The sequence below is a fragment of the Etheostoma spectabile genome, chromosome 5 (genome assembly GCF_008692095.1).
Source record: "Etheostoma spectabile isolate EspeVRDwgs_2016 chromosome 5, UIUC_Espe_1.0, whole genome shotgun sequence".
Taxonomy (NCBI): Eukaryota; Metazoa; Chordata; class Actinopteri; order Perciformes; family Percidae; genus Etheostoma; species Etheostoma spectabile.
In genome coordinates, this window is record NC_045737.1 from 23,494,201 (window position 1) to 23,514,451 (window position 20,251).

The 20,251-nt window shown below is 40.6% G+C and overlaps 1 protein-coding gene across 3 annotated transcripts in view; it reads right to left on the minus strand.

The window, feature by feature from the left end:
- adgrd1 (adhesion G protein-coupled receptor D1) overlaps positions 1-19,328 on the minus strand; it is a 32,325-nt gene extending 12,997 nt beyond the window's left edge. The window contains exons 1-14 of one of the 3 annotated variants that reach the window (XM_032517324.1): positions 18,891-19,328; positions 18,758-18,794; positions 18,199-18,315; positions 17,415-17,513; positions 16,835-16,957; positions 16,547-16,723; positions 13,710-13,967; positions 12,165-12,232; positions 11,517-11,666; positions 11,320-11,370; positions 10,156-10,279; positions 9,719-9,826; positions 8,386-8,461; positions 7,067-7,208 (exon numbers count right to left, since the gene is read on the minus strand). In XM_032517324.1, the coding sequence (XP_032373215.1) occupies positions 7,067-7,208; positions 8,386-8,461; positions 9,719-9,826; positions 10,156-10,279; positions 11,320-11,370; positions 11,517-11,666; positions 12,165-12,232; positions 13,710-13,967; positions 16,547-16,723; positions 16,835-16,957; positions 17,415-17,513; positions 18,199-18,315; positions 18,758-18,794; positions 18,891-18,965 (1,605 nt within the window). In that variant the 5' untranslated portion in view covers positions 18,966-19,328. Of the gene's footprint in view, positions 1-7,066; positions 7,209-8,385; positions 8,462-9,718; positions 9,827-10,155; positions 10,283-11,319; positions 11,371-11,516; positions 11,667-12,164; positions 12,233-13,709; positions 13,968-16,546; positions 16,724-16,834; positions 16,958-17,414; positions 17,514-18,198; positions 18,316-18,757; positions 18,795-18,890 lie in introns of all 3 variants that reach the window. The other 2 variants (XM_032517323.1, XM_032517325.1) reach the window with 2 other exon arrangements.
- Between the last annotated feature and the right edge of the window lie 923 nt (positions 19,329-20,251).

A 20,251-nucleotide genomic window follows, 5' to 3' on the forward strand; every position in this document is an offset into this window, starting at 1 on the left:
AATTTTGCAACAACTTCTGTTTACTAGAGATGTGCTCATAAGTTCTTTGGAAATAAGTCGTTCAGCATAAAAAAAGCATTAAACATGACTAATCAACCAAAGAAATATTAGTTGACTAGCAGCTATCAGAGGTGGAAGACATATTTAGATACTTCATGTACAACAATGTGAAAATAATACATTATAAGTTAATTATATATATTATAAGGGTATGCATATTACTGTATATTAATGTAATATATTCATGTAACATTTGTTGTAGCTCATCTCGTATTGGGTCGGGGGTGAGCAGCTCCAGCAGGGGACCCCAAACTCCCCTTTCCCGAGGCACTTTCACCAGTTCCGACTGGGGGATCCCGAGGCGTTCCCAGGCCAGGTTGGAGATATAACCTAGTTCTGGGTCTTCCCCGAGGCCTCCTTCCAGCTGGACGTGCCTGGAACACCTCCCTAGGGAGGTGCCCAGGAGGCATTCTTACCAGATACCCAAACCACCTCAACTGGCTCCTTTCGACACAAAAGAGCAGCGGCTCTAGTCCAAACTCCTCTCGGATGACTGAGCTTCTCACCCTATCTTTAAGGGAGACACCAGCCACCCTTCTAAGGAAACCCATTTTGTCCGCTTCTACCCTAGATCTCGTTCTTTTGGTCATAACCCAGCCTTCATGACCATAAGTGAGGGTAGGAACAAAAACTGACCGGTAGATTGAGAGCTTTGCCTTCTGGCTCAGCTCTCTTTTCGTCACAACATTGCGATAAATTGACTGTACCGCACCCAATGCGCTGATGTCGAACAGGGGCCTTCTCCAGATGTTTCCAATTTACCCACACTATCCGTTTGGGCTTACCAGGTCTGTCCAGAGTCTTCCCCCATCCCCTGACCCAGCTCACCACCAGATGGTGATCAGTTGAAAACTCTGCCCTTCTCTTCTCTTCAGCAGCAGGGTTTTATAATTGTAAATCATGATGCAACTCTTTTAAAAGAGAACAAACACTCTTCGCTGCCAGGTCAACAGCGTAACAGATATTTAATGGTGTGTCCTGATAACTTGCTGATGAAAACACAGCCCTACCAGCCATTTACCCCACCACACCAATCAGTTGTAATTGTAAGCAAAAAGCCTCAAACATCACCATGAGAGCCGCTGGCTGCCATCTGATGTGTATATGCCTCTAACTCAAAGCACGCCTCATCCGTTCGCTGTTTTATGACTGCTTTGAGTCTGTTGGATAAAACATCGAGGGATGAAAATAAACACTCCATGCATCACAAAAGCATTTAAGTCGCGGATGACACGCACAACCCAGCAATTGGTATACATGCACGCTTCTCTGTCCTCGTTGGTGTCTTTCAGACCTCCCATGACTGGCGGAGATGGAAGTTTGAAGCCGGAGCCTTGCTGTGGTCGAGCTGGCTTCAGCAAAATGCCAACAGCATATTTCTCTGCAAATCCCTAGATGTCGAGCAACTCTGGGCTTATTTAAATCTTAGCTTTTGACAGCTAGTTCTCAAGCAGGGCACAAATAAAGAAAAGATGGAGAACTTTTCAACAGTCAATTCCAAATAAACAGGCAAGTGCTAGTAGGAATACAGTGTTTTTTTTAAGGATGTTCTGCCTCTTAGACCGTAAACCTAGTTTACCCACGGGTACCAATAAAGCAACCTGAACCTGAACCTGTTCACACACACACACACACACACACACACACACACACACACACACACACACACACACACACACACACACACACACACACACACACACACACACACACACACACACACACACACACACACACACACACACACACTTGAGTGAGTGGACCTTGAATAAATATGAAGGGAACAAAGTCCTGCACACACCCATTCATCCATCCAGCAGTGGTACAACAATATATGCAGCCCCAAGAGCAAAATAGCGAAGAAGTCTAAATACAGGCTTTGGTTATGCTAAATTTAAAAAGCAGGAAGAAAAAAAAACTGCACTTTCTCTATTCGGTATAGATATCAAATTTTAACAGTGCAGCTGTCAGCAGGTTCCATACCAGCATTAAAACCCATCAGTCACAAGCTACACAATGACAAAACAGTATTTAAAGCCTCCCTCATCTTCTGTTTTTGTGGAGGTGTGTACAGTAGGTGAAAGTTAAAATAAAAATCAACAGAAAGGCTAATGTAGCCAGGTTTTAACAATGGCTACATTATTAAAAAAAGACTAATGCTCTTAAATTTAGTAAGGTAAGGAAACACTTTATTGCAGTATGTCTGGAAAAGGCATACCGAGGTATGGTGTAACATTACTCAGTCCAGCAACCACAGCTCAAAACTTGACTTGGAGTTTGAGAAAAATCTGCCCATTGAACCACCTTAAGGTCAGTACATAAAAGCATCACACTGACACAACCCATGCAGAGCCCATGCAGCAAAACGTAACTGGCCTTGAGTGAGATCATGCCTCCAGAGGAAATGTAATAAGACATGCAGCTGTGGTCTCAACTCAGTCTCTGAGGTAGACATTGAAAAAAACGAGACACGTTGAAAGGTATGCAGGCAGGGTGTGAGGAAAACTGGAGACAATTAAAAAAAATGAACAGAAATGTTGGTTGTTTTTGATAAGGTGAGCGGTGGACCTTCACAGAAATACTGTACTTCGCCTATTAATTGTTCAGAACAACAAATAGTGACTTTTAGAAGTAAACTCACAGGACAACGGGAGAGGTTCTCCATGCATAAGGTCATATGTTCCCCCAAGTCTTTCAAATGAGGCCAATGTAACATTTCTCTGGTTTCTGTAGGAACATTTGTTAGGTAAGGGACTACATTTTGAGTCTTTGCAGAGACGTTATAACGTGGGAAATAGTACATAAAATAGAAAAATTCCCATCTGCCACTAAAGTGCTGCCCCCTTCCTTATGGCACCAATGTTAAACCACAGAGCTCCGTAAACGGCTTGCAATCTGGAGCGACCATTTTGACGCCTTAATTTTTGTTTCTGTGAATCGGGACCAAATCTTGTATGAAAACCAATTGATAATCTATTATAAACAATAAAGAAGACGTATTCTATACTTATATGTAATGTGTATATATACTATAAATGTTTTAATTCTATTAAATCACCAAATATACATCCCCTGCTTGCCAACCCTTGTGATTTTCCTTCCCTTCCCTCTGCTCTTCTCTTGAAGTTTCAATTTCCCCTGATTTTTACATGATGAAATCCCAAAACCTGCCCATCTACTATATTTATTTAAAGTTAGCTTCATGTCACTGCTGTTTGTGATTTTTTTTTTCTACCTATCATAGGCCTACTTCTTCCACACATTCAGTTGTATCTGTTGTTTTGTCTTTGCAGTTGACATAATTTTCTCACATTTGTTTTACAACTACAAATATTCAATCAAGTCACATATTCACATGCTTGAATTTCTCATGTTGAGTTTTGACACAGGGTGACATACAACCACAGGTTTTGAATTTTTGTCTGAACATTAACTGAGGCCATAGAAAGAATCATATTGACAGAATCAGGACCTTTTCTCCTTTTCCTCTGAGCTCAAGCTCTGCTCTGTTCAGCACGTAGTGAGAGAGGTGGTGGTCGCGAGGCTTGAGTGGTGATAGAAAGGGGGTGCTGAATGGGAGGGGAAGAATCTGAAGAGAAGAGAGAATCTAAAATCTTTTGGCAAGAAAAGAATAGCAATAGCCAGACTTCCATCTGTGATTGATCAGTGTGTGGGCTCACACAACTTAAGTTTATTTATGTCTTGGTGTATGGATGGGTGTGGGTGGTTGGGAGAGAGAGAGAGAGAAAGAGAGGGACAGAGGAGAGATTTTGCCCACAAGGTTTGAGATAGGCGTGTGCTGGGAGTTATAAAAAGACTGGCAAATAAGAGTGGTTATTATTGTGGCAGAAAGGACTGATACTAGCATTGGCATACACAATGGGTCAAGTGTTAAATAACCTTTGCGTGTTTATTTTCAAAGTTAAAGAACAATTGATCCGCTAGCTCCAACAAGTCTAGACGTCTTTGTCAACACGAACCCCCCAATTTCCCCTTCTGCCTCTGACCTCTTTACTTACTTCCCACCAAACTCTCTTACATTCTCTTAGCTAGCTGATCCCCACTGTTTCCAGTCTTTAAGCTAAGCTTTAGCTTTGTATTAGCATTCAGATATTCTATACTGCAAGTGGTGCCTTAACTCCAGAAAGCAAATAATAAAATGTTGAAAAATGTGTTTGTTTTGTAAAGATTATTTTTTAAAATATTTTTGTGGGTATTTTAGGCCTTTATTATATCGGACAACTGAAGTTGTGAAAGGGGAGAGAGAGAGAGGGGGAATGACATGCAGCTAAGGGCCGCAAGTCAGAGTCAAACCTGCGGCCGCAGTCACTGAGGACTGAGCCTCTGTACCAGGTGCCCCAACAAGTTCTTTTAAACTAACCATTCGCAGTTCTACATTACATCATACACAACATACACAAATGAAATTAAATGAAAGTAAATTGAGAGACAAGTATAGACCACTTGTGCTCTTCCAGTGCTGCCACCCAGTTTCACCCTTTCACCTCGACCCTTCTTACGCAGCCACCAACCTAACACACTGCTTTATAAGCCTGTAAAGTCAGGCTTGCTTGCCAAAATCTGTTTTTTAAATCCTGTCAGTTTTGACCCTATAAATCCACTTTGCTCATGAAATCAATCTTTCCATTCATTCACTTCATAGCATCAGCGTGATCCTTTGACGGAAGAAGCGGACAGGGAGGAGGTCTCAGCGTTTTTATGTATGTATTACTGTTAACTACAGACCCCAATGCCTCACACCCTCCCTTTTCTCCCCTTCTTCTCTCCTTCGGCTCTCTCAAACCAAACCTGAGTCAGACAGCAGTAATAAATCACTGAGGGAGCCAGGGTCCAATCAACACTGCAGCTGAATGGCGTGAGAACGCATGTGGGCCTCCAGCAGTCTTGATAACACCTTGTCTGAGTATCAAACCGTGCCACATAACGTGATGGCGGCACATTGACTCTGACTGAGTCAACTGGGAATGGCATGACCTCACCAGGCTGTTTCAGTGTACTTAAAGGGCATCAATCAAGACTGTAGGGTCAATCAGACACAAAGCACATGGCCTTTAGTGAGTGGTACCTGCCATGACACAGGGTTGATGACCCCATCAATCCCCGGTACGATCCATTTTATCATGGCGGGTGTCAGATATAGAAAACGGATGACATTTGGGTCGGAGTAATGACAGTAGGTGACTCGTTGTACAGAACAAGAGATGGCACACAGGACTTGTTGTTACCAGGGCAGCAAGAGAAGACAAAGGAGAAAGCTGACACATTCTGCTTCAGACACATTCAGTGCCCCCTCCCCCAGCTAGGTTTTAATGAAGTCACTGGGTGTTTGTCTACTTTCTGGGGATAAACAGAGAGGTCAGTTGCAAATCACTTACTCCCAGCCACTGAACTGGTGCCATGTGGGGACATCTTTGAGGTTTAACTTGTGCACACAGTAAAGAGCGACATAAACAATGATGGGAAAGGTCGGCCTCATACTGTGTGCGCCGCCCTCCCTGCCTCCAAGCTAGGGAGGTGATAAGTATCCATCAGCTGCCAAAGACATTAAAACTCCAAAAATAGTAGATTTTTTGACTAAATCCAACAACAGGACTTTACAGCAAAGCAGTTACAGCAAAATAACCCTTTTTCTGTACGTAATCACAGCCAAAAGTGCTGTGTGCCAAATTACGATTCAGCTCCTAAATAAAACTCATCGTCCAAACTATGCAGCCTGAATTAAATTGAAATATGCTGGCATGGTGCGTTCCAATCAGTGTGCGCTAGTAATAAGTTTAACAGCTTATTTGTAATGGACCAGAGGGGAAAGAATGTAAGAAACCTGATTTATCCTTAGATCAGTGTTACAGGCAATCCCACTAAAATAGAAACACCTCGACTCCACGGACAACAGAGCTTGTGAGCATTTCCAGCGCACCCATAACAAAGGAGATTATAAGCCCTCTCCCATGGTGTCTGCTTAAACAAACAAAGTAATCACTGTCACACAAACCAAGCCAGATAATTGCAGAATAAACATTTATTTCACTAGGGAATGTGAAGGCAAACAAAGCAATATTACCATGGTTTCATAAAGCTGCATGGCTTTCATTTGTGCTCTTACAAGTGAGGAGAGAAACAAAATGTTTTGGTAATCCACTTCAATAGAAAGTGAATAACTCTTGTAGGACTTGTAAACTAAACTAAGCCACATTGTTGGGGGTTTAGTCAACTGGCTTATTAATGCTGTTGTATGATAGTCTAACAGGATTTTAACTCATTCACTTCATGTAGAGGAAAAGAATGGCTTCAAAATCCTGTTAATGTGCAAATAATTTTATATATATAAAATTATTTGCACATTAACAGGATATACATATATATACATATATATATATATAGATACAAATTGCTGTGAAATGTGTATTGCATTAGCATGCTTTACAGAAAAGCATGCTAGAAAAGCTTTTCTGTAAAGCGTGCTAATGCAATACACATTTTAAAGTCAATTTTCATGATGAGTTTCGACTGCATTTCCCATGGAAAAATGGCCCAGCTCCTGCCATAAAGCAGCAACAAAAATATGTTGTTCATAAAAGAAAGTTATTGTTCCTTTCAAAGTGCCCTAAGCCTGCACTTCCAATGTCCATAATCAGTTTGCTTTCTGGAAGCCACATGCTCCTGCGATGGAAGAGTTAGGCACTCTATGAAAACCAAAATAGACTTCACTCTTTGTGCTGGTGGGTGCCCAGCTGCACAAGCCTTGGTCAGTGATAAACACTTATTTTCTTACGTAAGAGAACACCAAAAATAGAGCTGATATATTTCAAATGGGGGGATCCGGCTACTGTAGTCACAGAACCAAGGCCCTCTTTCCTCTGATAAAGTGGGTGTCCCACACCCAACAACAGCACCCGCCAACTGGAAAGGAACTCCATTTTCCCAGCATGACTGACTCACACAAAAAGGATAGCAGATAAAGGACATTGTATGGGTTGATTCTTACCAGAATGTGGGTAAGGACAATCTTGATGAGTGGGGCTCCAGAGAGGTTGACTGACAGGGCCGGTGAAGGCTCCACTTTTAGAGAGATCAGACAGCTTGCTACCTGGATCTTGTGATTCTTGAAATCAGCTGCTTCGTTAATCCTGAGAGTCAGAAAAGAAAGGCAGCGTGACAGGAAGAAAAACTAATGGCAGAAATAAGAACCACCAATAAAAATACAAAAAAAGAGACAGAAAGAACAAGTCAATCGGGACATTAAAGTGGCTGTACCCAAATACTAAAAACACAGAGGACTGGAATTGCCTCCACACGGCTCTCACAAACCATTCCCCAATTTGTGAAATACCTACATTTTTGCACGCACAGCCAAACCGGCTATCAAAACAAGGAACAGAGAAGCTTAGATCACACCACACACAAAGGGAGTGTGATTTTATTTTTTGCTCAGGAAGCTATTACTCCACTACATCTTTACATCGCAGATATTTGGTTTACTGCCATATTATTGTTCTGAATGTTGAGTATCATATCATTTAACCAATGGAGTCCAATCAATCTGGGAAAAAAACACTTTCATCTGGTACTCATCAACACTTGTGTAACACACAGCCCCAAGCAGTGGCATTAAAGTGAGACTTTGAACAACTGTATGTTTATATAATTAATCAAACTGACATGCAGCAAGCAGCATTGCCTCAATAGTTATGCAAAGCAATCGGATATGTGACGTTGGGATCATACAAGAATCACCTCTCTATCATGATACTGAGGGGACATTCTTACACACAGAAAAGCTGGGCCAGTCGGAAGGCCTTATTAAAAACAGTCAGTCACAAACATCTACAAATGTACAGTCACATACGTCACATGAACTTCAACTTCTATGTAGAAAGTGGGGAAAACAGATTGCTTAGTTGTGTCAAGTTTGGTTAGAAAACACAGCAGCACAAGTGGACAAGCTGGTCCAGTATAGAGACACGGTGGCATGGGGGGGGGAATTCATAGAGCTAATAGCAGGGTGTATCAGTCAGTGAAGGTTGAGTGGTGAGATGAGAGATAGGCGAGAGGACAGATAAGGGCCGGGCCCCAGGCATCACCCTGTCTGTGGTTCAGGAAGCAGGGGCGCCTTAGTGCCAGTGGACCTGATGCACCACACAGGAAGTACAGAGAGAGAAGCCAGATTTGTTTGTTTTTGAATTACTTCAAGGATGTTTAGAATATATTTTCCTGGATGAAACCCTGGCCAAAACCAAAGTGGTATGATTGGACTGGACTAACAATGTCTGACTTTTCACATTGGGTGTTGCCCTGTCCTCCTACCTGGTCTTGACAGGGCTGATCTCCTTGTAGTAGTTGTGCATGTTGTGGTAGAAGAGGCCAACGATGGTGGTTTGAGCTGAAGAAAACAACACAACATACAGTAGTTGAACGTCCTGTGCAGCAGGCTGGGAATGTAATGCAGTGCTGCTAAAATGCTCACAAAGAAGGGAAGTTAATTAACGCTGCCTTGTCGCTGCACACTGGCACCGGCAGGCTAATAGGACAACCCTATACTCGCACAAGGGTGAAAGGGAGAATGCTGCAAACCACGTGGAGGTTGGAAAATCTTATGAAACCTCTACATGACTCCACCAGGAGAGCAGGAGGTCTGGTCCCCCTCCCCTAATCTGAGCTATCATCCAGCTCAGTCCCTTTTCAATACTGCAACATAAACAATGAAATTGGAGGAAATCCTTAATGGTCCTGTTCCTCTTTTCAAAGGCCCTCTACCCGAGCTGAATGTGACAACAAAATCTTGCTGATGTCAAACAAATGTGTGGTGTGTATGCTCCAGGAGAGTTTTTAACCTTCCAAAAAAATGTGTTTTGACAGAAAGCCCTCCAGCAAGTCCCACAAGAGATCTTAGGGTGGCCAGTTTACTTGTACAACTCTCCTGAGGAAAAGAAAGAATAAGGAAAAAAATATAATAAAGTATCCAAACACACTAATGTATAGCATGCACTCAACTTAATTAGGATATAAAACCACCCCATTGAGCATTTCATACAGCCAGGTATTTAGAGCTATGAGATAATTGTTCTTGGCTCTAATGTGTCAAGCAATAACACATGTTCCATTTCTGATAAGAGTCCTTTAATGGGTTATTAAAATGGTTTATTCCAGTGATTGTATGGCAACACAATGCATGTAGTGGTCAGGTGGAGCCAAGGGTATCTGACCTGAACGCAAAGTCAAACAAATTACTGCTCTCCTTCACGCCGCTATGTGAGTCCATTCTTTTTAATGACAGAGGAAAGTGGAGAAAAAGTGCTCTCTCCCTCATTCTTTCTGTTTTGAATAAAAGGGTAACTGCCAACATTAAAGTCATAGCTGGATTTCTACGGTGCACCATAAAGTCACACAAAAGCTCTCATGGCACTCCTGTCCCACACTGTATGCTATGTTAAAAGTCCTAAATCTTAGCATAATAAATTACTGGCAAATAACAAGACCCTCCCAGCTGGACAACTTTCTCTTGGCAGAATCAGACCACGACTAATGCACAGTATTCACACTCAACCTAGAGAAGCTACTACTTTTTATACAGAGAATCTAGACAGGTCTGCTGTATGCATCAGTCAAAACATGTCAGGTCCATAATATTTGCACTTACACTGCATGGTGAAAGCCTCTCCAGGCACAGAGATGTAACTCTTGCCTTGTGTGGGGAAGCGGTAATGTGGCAGGTTGTAGTTCTGTGGGAATTTCATCAGAGAGTAATCTGCGGGGGTCAGAGGTTAGAAAAAGCTGAGAAAAACAGACTGAAAAGCATCAAGTCACATCTGCTTTATCAGGGGTGGATGAAAGATGTGAAGCCACTCTTGGGAGAAAGACACAAACAAGCTTAGTGGCAAACAAAATATTATGCAAAGACACACACGCAAGAGTGAAAGTGGAGGGGTTTGACCTCTTACTATTCTGACCCGCAAATGTCCTCTGAGTAAGAAAACTAATGATGTCAGCTTGATGCTCCATATTTGTCTTCCCTTACTTTGTCCACATAAACTAGAAACATTGAGTCACCTTATGGAGAGGTGACAGCGTACTGACCTGCAACAAAAGATGTTCCACCCAGAGAGATGAGAGAGTTCGGGCTGGGCTCCAGGTTAGTCACCATGTGTTCCATCACTCTGTCCACGGTCTCGATAAGACCACTGACCACAGGGATGGACTGCTGCTAAACAATGACCCAACAAAAAAAGGTTTACAGTCAATTTAGTCGATGCCTTTAAAGTCCAGCATTGCCTTATGCTAATCTGGCGTCACATCACATGTGGCGTCACAACATTATAGCTGAAAGTCAGGATATCACTTCCTATTTTGCGTTGATTTTGACCATTCTTTTTAAACTGTCTCTTGTGAGTCCCCCAGCTTGATGGGAGTGCAATATAAAACTGGAGAAATACTAACTAAACTAATACACTTTTAAGAAAACGTGTTAGCAAATCAAATTTAGGTTAAACTAATTACCTTTTTAAGTGATACAATTTGCTAACTTTTACTAAACAGCGGCCACAAATGACATTGTGGGATAATGCTAAACTACTTTTTTAGCTGTAATGCTAAACTATGTGGCCTAACAGTAGCACAACTAGACTACTTTAATAACAACACAAAAGCCTAAAGTGTAGCTTAAAAGTCACACAAAAACTTGATAAAGACATTTTAAAACACTCATGCACTCAGCATGAATCTAATCCTATATGGTAATCGCAAGAGGGCTTTACTGAACACTGTATCTACTGTCCAAGTTTTGCGTTCTCCTATGTGAACATGTGTTTCAGCTTGCTCCTACAAAAACAAGCATGCTTGTTCTGAGCACTCAATTCACTGAAACCACACACTTGCTCAGAGTGTCTTTCTTCTGGCAAAAATGTGTTTGTGTATAAGAGCCTGGAGATTTGGCCAGGATGAGTGTACAGTAACAGGACGCTGCAAATTACATCCAAAGCATTGTGTTGTTGGGCGCTTAATAGTCAGCAGCACTGTCTTATACAATTTGCACCACTAAGCTTGATTTCATACTGTAATCCTGTGTGGGTACACTGCCAGGTACTGTTATAGCTGCTGGCACCCCTTGTGCCAAAGTATGTGGTGTTAAAATCTCAAACTCATGGATCCCCTTAGTGGCTTGGATTAAAGTTTTCACCAAATTGCATATGTTACATTATGTCATGTTTGAACGTTGCACAACAACAGTGTGAACTCATTTACCTCAGGCAGCCCTGGAGAGGACAGCACTTCTTCCACACTTTTGAGAAAAGCCTGGGTGGAAGAAAATGGACATCACGGAACTGTTGCATCATATGCACATGGGTGGTTATTGTGTCTGTGTGAACTGGTTGTGAGAAACGTTTGTGTGTGTGTATTTGTGTGTGGGTGTGTGTGTGTGTTGGACTGTGCTTCAAAACCTGTGTGAGGTTGTTGGCAGTGTTGTGAGGAATGGTCCTATTGGGCAGTGCCTTAAGGAAGCCCAACATCGGCAAGGACTCTGGGTCCTGGGAGCTTTGGACGTCGTCATGCTTACTGCTCACAACAGGAGGACTCACTTCAGTGGCTCTCTGGGGAGACAACACATCAGGCATCACATGAAGTTAACTATCAAGACGCACTTTCCTGGGACACAGGATGTTTAGTGAGTGATAGAGTTTTTGGACAAGTGATTCAGTGTTGCTCTTTTTCAGTCCAGTGCCCTACAGGGAGCCATTTTGTGCATAGTGTTGAGCAGCTGTCTTCACTTTCTTCTATGTCTTTATCCCTTTTCAACATTCAAAGCCCTTTAATAAACAGGATGAATCTATTCACATGTGCTCTCAATATCATTTTTATCCAGCTCCTCTATCTTTGAAAAGAAACAACAGCTCAATAAGAAATCCTTGTTGCATATTGTGTACAGTTTACAGTTTTAGTCCCAAAATGTGCATGCAAATGTTTCATACCATTTCTATGTGGACGCTACATTTATGATGATACACACATGTAGTTTATTCAATTACATTTAGGTGTCACAATTGCTGTTGGACCATCGAGCCTTGCAGAGTCAGAGTTGACAAACTTACGACTGTTGGTTCAGTTGAAGTGATTTCTTTGGAGAGTCTGGGTGTTGTGGTAGAAACCATGGCCTGGCCTAGAAAATAAAATACCAAGATCTCTATTACAATATATTAGGAACCACTCATGTGACATGTGTACATTGTGTTACATTTGGATTAGCGATTTGCGAGAAGCATTATTGTTATTAGATCCTCGCTTTTTTACCTGACCAGGCAAGGCCTCTGTAATGTAGCTGTGTTTTATCAGCATACAGCTTACAGTTTATGAGGCTGGACCATAACCAGTCATGGAAGGAGATATATTACAACCTCGACGAAACTGGGGTAATCAACTACATAATACTCTGCCACTAGCTTCTGTACAAGGATAAGATACATTTATGTCTTTGTTGTCATTTGATAAAAACAGCACTAACTAGCTACCAGAAAAGGGCCATATATGGACATACATGAGAGGTATCGGCCTGAACTTTTCCTGCTCTTCTTTGGTTCAATACAACATTTTATGTGTGCTCTGGAGAAGTAAAAATATTTTTGCTGTAACCATAACAGTCGGGCTCTTTGCGTCTGGTTATGGTCTGCGAAATATATTGCTTTTGGTAACGACTTTGGAGTAAAAATCAAGGCAGTGTGCACTTCATGCTCCATACTTTGTGAGCAGTTGAAGCTCGAACAGAGCACAGTGATCGTTTTCGTATACTTTTTTACAATGCACACAATGGAAGAGGCAGCGTGCCCCGTCACTTACCAGTGTGTTTCACATACAACAAAAGGTGATTCAGCCAGACACATGGGTGGCTCACCTGGTAGAGCTTATACATATACAGTGGCTCAGTTCTTAACGCAGCGGCCGCAGGTTCAGTTCCGACCCGCGTCCCTATGCTGCATGTTATTCACCCTCTCTCTCCCCTTTCATGTATAACCTGTCCTGTCATAAATAACGGCCTCAAATGCAACAAAAACTATCCTTAAAAAAAAAAATTCAGCCTACTAGCTAAATTTCACCAGGCTTCGGCCATTTCTCAGACTTTCATGGAATTTGGTAATATGTATTATTACAGAGTTTAATTTTATTATTTAAAAGTTTTCATGAATGTCAACATGTTTTTGTCCAGTTTTGGCACTCTGACCAAACAAAGAAAGAGATTAAAGACAGTCAAGACTGTTTTTTGTGTTTGTTTGTCGTAGTGTGTTATAATCTGTCACATTAAATCAAAATTATCTGCCCCTGCGACCCAACATGCTTCCGCACTCTTACAAATACTTATAAGGCAAAACTGTGTGAGCCATGGCACTTATATGGTGAAGGTCATGGAATGGTTTCTGCAAAAAGAGCCATTTTACAGGGAGCTGGGGTATATTTTTATAGTTTAATATCTTATTGTTATTCATGAATACTGTAAATGGAATGTAGTGGGGACAAGGATGGAAATTGCTCTTTAAACCCAGTTTCCTCAAAGCAGAGTCAAGAGGGTGCAAAGAATTGTAATAGATGTGCCATGTTGTAGAATGGCATTAAAAATACTTTTCCAGTAGAGCGTGATGTCCTACCTATGGCTGCACTGTAGTAGAGCAAGATCTCGTGAGGTGAAAGGGCCCTTTCCCAGATGACAAACTCATCAAAGGCGCCTGTTACATAGTGACCATACGCTCTGTCATTTCCAGTTCCGATGACAAGGTCTGGGTAGGGGTCCCCATAGTTCTCTGAGACACTGCCAGCTGTGTCACCAGCAGTCAAGGTCCCATTGATGTATACCTTTAGACCATCCTTTTTTGTCCATGTGAAGAGAATGTGGGTCCAGTAAGGGCCTGAAAGAGGAAACATACCATATATACAGTATATATGATTTATGTAGAGTTGTAAAGCACTGCAACACAGTTAAACCAACCACTGCAAGAGTGAGTGACTAGAGTAAAAGAAAGAGAATAATCACTAAGCTGAGCAGGACACAGACATTCAGATACTGTATCAATATACTTTTCATCTAAAATATTTGTGTTGCTGTTGATAGTGACACAGAATAACGATGTTCTAACTTTTCTGTTATTTTGCAAATTATTTTCTCGATTAATCAATAAATCAACTTCTTTGTAAAATGTCCCATTATAGTTTCCCAGGGCACTGTTAAATGCAGTCTAAGGTGGACACATGCAAATTGCTTGTTTCATCCAAACAACCCAAATATGTTCAGCTGACTGCCATATATGAAAAGGCAAAGCAACAAACTTATATAAGAAAAGGTGGAAGCAGGAAATATTTGTATTTTGGTAGTAGTAGATTTATTTATTTGATTAGGTCAATGTACGTTAATCAACATTTCTGTAAATGCACCAGTGTTAGCTGGTGTAGTCCTAGTTACCTAGCATGCATGTCTTTATGGTGCGCCCGTAGGAAAACCACGCAAACACAGGGAGAACATGCAAACTCCACTCAGAAAGGCCCGGAAAAACCTGGATTCAAACCTAGAACCTTCTTGCTGTGAGGCAGAAGTGCTAATCACAATTTATAGATGCATCGCGATTCTCTATAGAACGATTCAATGCTCAATTCTGATAAGTTAATAATCGATTATTAAAAATAAAAAAAATGTGTTTCAAATGTGTTGATTTTTATTTAAAAGTTACTGTCGCCAGACATTTACAATTCAGAAAACAGAGTGACTGAAAGAGGATGGGATGACTGAGCCTCTGACATGGAAAATTACTTTAAGAGAAGGTAATTTTCACAAGCATGTTTAAGGGTTAAGCATGGAATGGCTACAAAATAAAATCCCCAGTAGGCCAAACAATTTCCTTAAATCTGGTGTGTGACAAATACTGTATATGTCTAACAAACTATACCTTTTAAAATCACGCATGGAAATGTACATAATGCACACATAAATGCATCAATAATCGGTTTAGAATTGAATCGTTGTCCTCATAATCGGAATCAAATCGAATTGTGAGGTGCCCAGAGATTTCCAGCCCTAATGCATAGCGGTGCTTTGAGCTAATATTAAATGCTAATATTAGCATACAATGCTACAAAAAACAGGCTAATGTTTAGCAGGTATAATGTGTACCTTGCTAACCACCATCTTAGTTTAGAGCATAGACTGCAAGGGTGTAGAGACTGTATAGGGTTTAAAGTGTTAGCTTGCTAATGTTGGCTAGCCTATCAATACAAAGTAGCTACACCTAACATTAAGTTTGATAAGATGTCTTTTGCAGGCTAGCATCTAGAATAATGCAAGCTTGGTTAAAAATGGTTCAAAAGATGCTAAATGCTAAACAGAATAGTTGCTGATTCGTTTAAATCTAATGAATTAATCGACTCTTAGTTTCAGCTCAAAACACTGCAGTTGACTTTGTTACAACTTGAGGCCAGGGTCTGTTCTGGTCCAAGCTCTCTCCAGTCAATTTTACACTACAAAGAACTCACTTCCTTGTATTTCTGAAGTAAATTGACAATAAGAATTCCCAGGACATTAGACAACACATCTGAAAACACTTCTACCAAAAGAGCAAACCAACCAAGCGCACATCTCATTTGCGGTTAGAATCTGAACCATCTGTGCCAAACACCACCCCCACTTAAATGCTATAACTTGCACTTTATGCAGAGAGATGTCTAATGTAACATTCTCAGCCTTCAGTGATAATTGTATTGGTAATATGGCACCTCAGGGTTTAATCTATCACCCTCAAAGCTTTTCCTCACACATGAGAGAGAAGTGACCGATGTCCAGAGACTTGTGAGTGTAACATGTCCAGAGACATGTTACACTCATTCTCTTAATACAGCCATGGTCACACTGTATGAGAACCAGATGAAGTTGAATCTCTGTAACTGAACACTCAAATCTAAATTGAGTTATGACGCCCGGTGAACACAACCTTGAGTAATTGCAGCAAAAACAAGATGACAGAAGTCATTTGAGAACAAAACACTGGGCTGTAAAAGTTTTACATAACCTTAAAACTTTTTCAATTTTGTCTAAACAGTTTACCAAATCATTTCATCTCATTTAAATCCAATCTTTATTCTCACAATTCAAAGTACTGGTCATACTCAGACCATTATTATGTGTCAAATGTCATCTAACTTGGCGTTTAATCACCAAACATTATTGTTATTAAGAGGGAAACGACCACATCTTATTACACGTCCATAATAATTATGTTTTTTGATACAGCAAAAGATAAAAAGAAATGTACCCGCAACTTGCCAAATCAACAGGTCTGGTACATCTGGTTTCAGTGAACCACACCATGAATGCAATTACGTAACTAACAATTTATGGTTGAAAACCAAAAAATACATATTTCCAAGACCAAAATACATTCCATATGTTTACCTATGGGAAAACAGTGTGTAATAATAAAAGCAAATTCATCCAGAGTACCTGGAACTCTGATGTTGGCTTTCCATCTGTGGTTGTTGCCTCGAGTGTAAAACTCCACATATCCTCCATGGTTGTTGGTGTAGACAGAGAAGCCATTAGAGATGACTTTCCCTCCAGAGGCTACAGCAAAACGGGACTCTGCCTCATGGTTTTTCCAAAAAAAGGAGAAGGTAATTCCTAGAAAGAAATATGAAAAATCAACTGCATCCATAAATGCAAGACTGAGATGGGGTTATAATAATTAGGGTTTCCCCATATTGCCGTGTGCATAAATTACTGTGCACTCACCCATAGGACCACACCAAGTAGGGTCACTAATACAAGAGTTTTGGTAGCTTCCAAAGTGAAGAAAGGTACCGCCATTATCTCCATTCAGAAAAATTCCTTTGTTGACCATTCCTTCAACAATATCTGCAGCAAAGCACAAATCAAGGGCATCATTTCGCGTGAAAATTATAAGATAGCCAAGGGGTTTTCTTACTTATAATCCAGATGTTCAGTTCTCTGTTCACCCAACACATCAAATTATCCAAAGTCCCTTAATAGTCAACAAATCATAAATTGTTTTGTGCAACTGAAGAACATAAGGGTTTTACAGCTTTCTTGGTATCTCATAAAAGAATACAAATGCATTAAACAAGTGGCTTAGATGTATCAATATGTAACAACTCTGGTTTGACTAAAGCTAATGAACAATAACATACAACTAAAAAGCCAAGAATTCCTCATGTCGTGCTGCACAGACAAAAGACAGAACAAGGAGAAATATGTGAAACGCTCAACCGTGTAGACACAGATAAGACAACAAAGAGCACAAGTGAGTGATGCACAAATGAATTTCAGTGAGCTGAAAGTGATTGATTCTCACCTACTGTTGCAGAAATGTTAGTGTAGGCAGAGTCATTGGTATACACATAGGAAGAGTTATGGGAGGAAGGGAGCACAGTGTGGTTGTGGATTCTGAGAGCTAGACAAAGACAACGGAGAAAAACAGTGATTCACACCTATATAGACACATAACGGGACACAAGAGAACAGTGAGAGGAAGACAACAGGAGGGACGTAATGTGCAGGTATGAGACAGAGTGATGCTGAGCTGAGTGCACAGTGGCAGCAGCGCTCAAAGAGGTATTTTTCTCTTCACTTGAGGATTTTCCTTAGCTCAAAGTGACTCCACACATCAAACTCAAGTCTATACCTGATCCCTCTAAAACTTGAACATTTGTATGAAAACGTACTTATGTAGTGACGTAGTCACATGGCTGCAAACCTAATGCATGTGGAAGACGTTTATTGTCTGTCAGTCCGTAACCAATTAAAACAACTCTAAAATGTAGAATAATGACTTATAATGGCTAAATTTTTCAGACCTTTACCACCTCCAGATTATGGGATGTAAAGTATTGCAGTAAAGTATTGCAGCATAAATCATAAATGACATCACACACCAAATATATATATTGTGTTCTATAATTTCAGTGATAAATCTGACATACAATATAAACACTCTGAACACAGCAGCACACAAAAAAGAATAATGGCTGTGGCTGGAAGGTGGTTGGTGAAAAAACAGCTTGAGTACATGCAGAGAGCAAGACTTTTAGGTGGTGCATTCCTATGAGTATACACAGTCTATTTATGTATGCACATACTTATGCTACTTCCGTTAACATAACCTGGTCTGTTTCCAATCTGGTCCCACAGCTCATGGATTCCGTCCACAGCATCAAGAGGCCAATAATGTGAGGCCGTGGCCAACACCTGCAGGCCTGGACAAAAAGTTCACGGGTAAACAAGCATCCAGAAAGGGCTTTCCCCCCAATCAAGCTCTGTCCCATTACTCAAAACTGATTTTCCTGGCACTCCACTTGGGATTTTAGGGGGATTAAAAGATTGATAATAAGGAACCCAACAGCTGTAAAAGTTACACAAACTATTTTGATTAATGAGTAGGGCAGTGAACAAATCAATAAAAAAAATTTGGTTTGGCAGTGAGCAGACAGTAAAACACTTTTACAGTTCACTGTGTTTTTCTGATCTAGTATTTAGCTGTGCAATGTCATCTTATTTGAAGTCGGCAACTTAAAACACTATGGAAAACTGACAGCAAGATAGATAGATAGATAGATAGATTGATAGATAGATTTATTCATCCCGAAATAAATTTTTAGAAAGCAATCACACTATCACCCATAAAAAATGCCTTACTACCTGGATGCTTCACAGGTTGTACCACTTGAGCATAAACCTGTAAATAAAATAAAAAAATCAAATATAATTGTAAAGGCTGCTATCAAAAAGATGATATGAGGGGATGGGACTGTAGTTGTTTCTATGACCTTACCTTGATGAAGGAGACCAAAGCTGTAAAAAGGTGAATTCGTAAAGGAAATTCCATAGCTTTTGAAAAATGTACCATACACAGTCTTTTCTAAAAACAACTATTAAATCTCCAAAGAAAGATGAATCCTGGAGGGGTCACTCATTATTCCAAGCTGTGAAAACTTCTGATCAGTCCATGTGTCCAATCTTTGAAATATAGATAAATAATAATTCCAGTACTAGAACAAATAAAAATCAATCAATTTAGTGTTCTCGCATGAGACAGGAAAACTTCAGAAGTTTTGCTCTCATGATAAAAAACACCAATTTTAACTTCCACGTAAAGAATTGTAATCCGTGATACAGTGAACTAGTACTTGTTTCTTTGTGTTTCTGTGGCTGCATTTGGAAATGGCAAGGAGAAGAGAAGCTCCTTACTGGCTTGTTGGACTGAACGTGGGAATTGCAAAACGTGATGTCATTTTTGGATCTTCTGAGGAGGGGCGTTGGAACTGTGCGTAAATGGCATTACTTATGCGTAATTGGAGATTGCATGAGGAATGAATGAGATCAAGATCTGCACTGTGCGAGCCAAATGGTCTTTAGATAAAAGATACGTATGCACATGTGGTCTCATAACTAGTTTAGATATTGGGTTAAATTACAGGACAACACCCACCCCGGACTCTCTGGGAACAAATGGGATGCTACTGATTGGTGCTTTCTGAAAGGCAAGCAGACCTAGAAATCACTGGAGTTGGAAAGACACATTATCAACACTAACTATAACCGTTTATAAGTGACCTCATATGTTTGGTTAATTACATTTCTACCACTCGAAGATTTACTAAATATGATAACTTACTTAAAACTGTAAATTCCTGCAGACATATCATGGTAATGTCAAATGGGTAGAATGAGCTGTGGGTCATACTTCGTCTTTCTTGTAGCTTTTGTAAGTGAAATACTAATTGTTTTGGAGGATACCCACAGGTGGGGGAGTCATTAGAAGCACCACTAGTCTAGTTCCATGCTGCAAAGGTCCACTTTCTTAGCTACATATCGAGGTAAACAGCGCCACTGTGTGGCCATATAGCCAGTGGTTTAGTGTCCACCCAGCCGTGCGCATGTGCGCATGTACCTTCTCCTGTAACTGCATGGTGGTGTTTGTGGTCAAAGTAATATTCATCATCTGATTAAAAAAATCACCGTGGTTTTCGTATAATAAACCACAAAAGATTCATGTACTGTGACCCAGAGGTAGGCTACTTGTAGTTTTTATTGAAGGTAATGTTATATTCCTTATTTTCTAATGTCAACCCTCCCAAAAACATATTAGGATTGCTTTAATGCAGTTTGTTGACGGTCCGAGCAAATTTAATT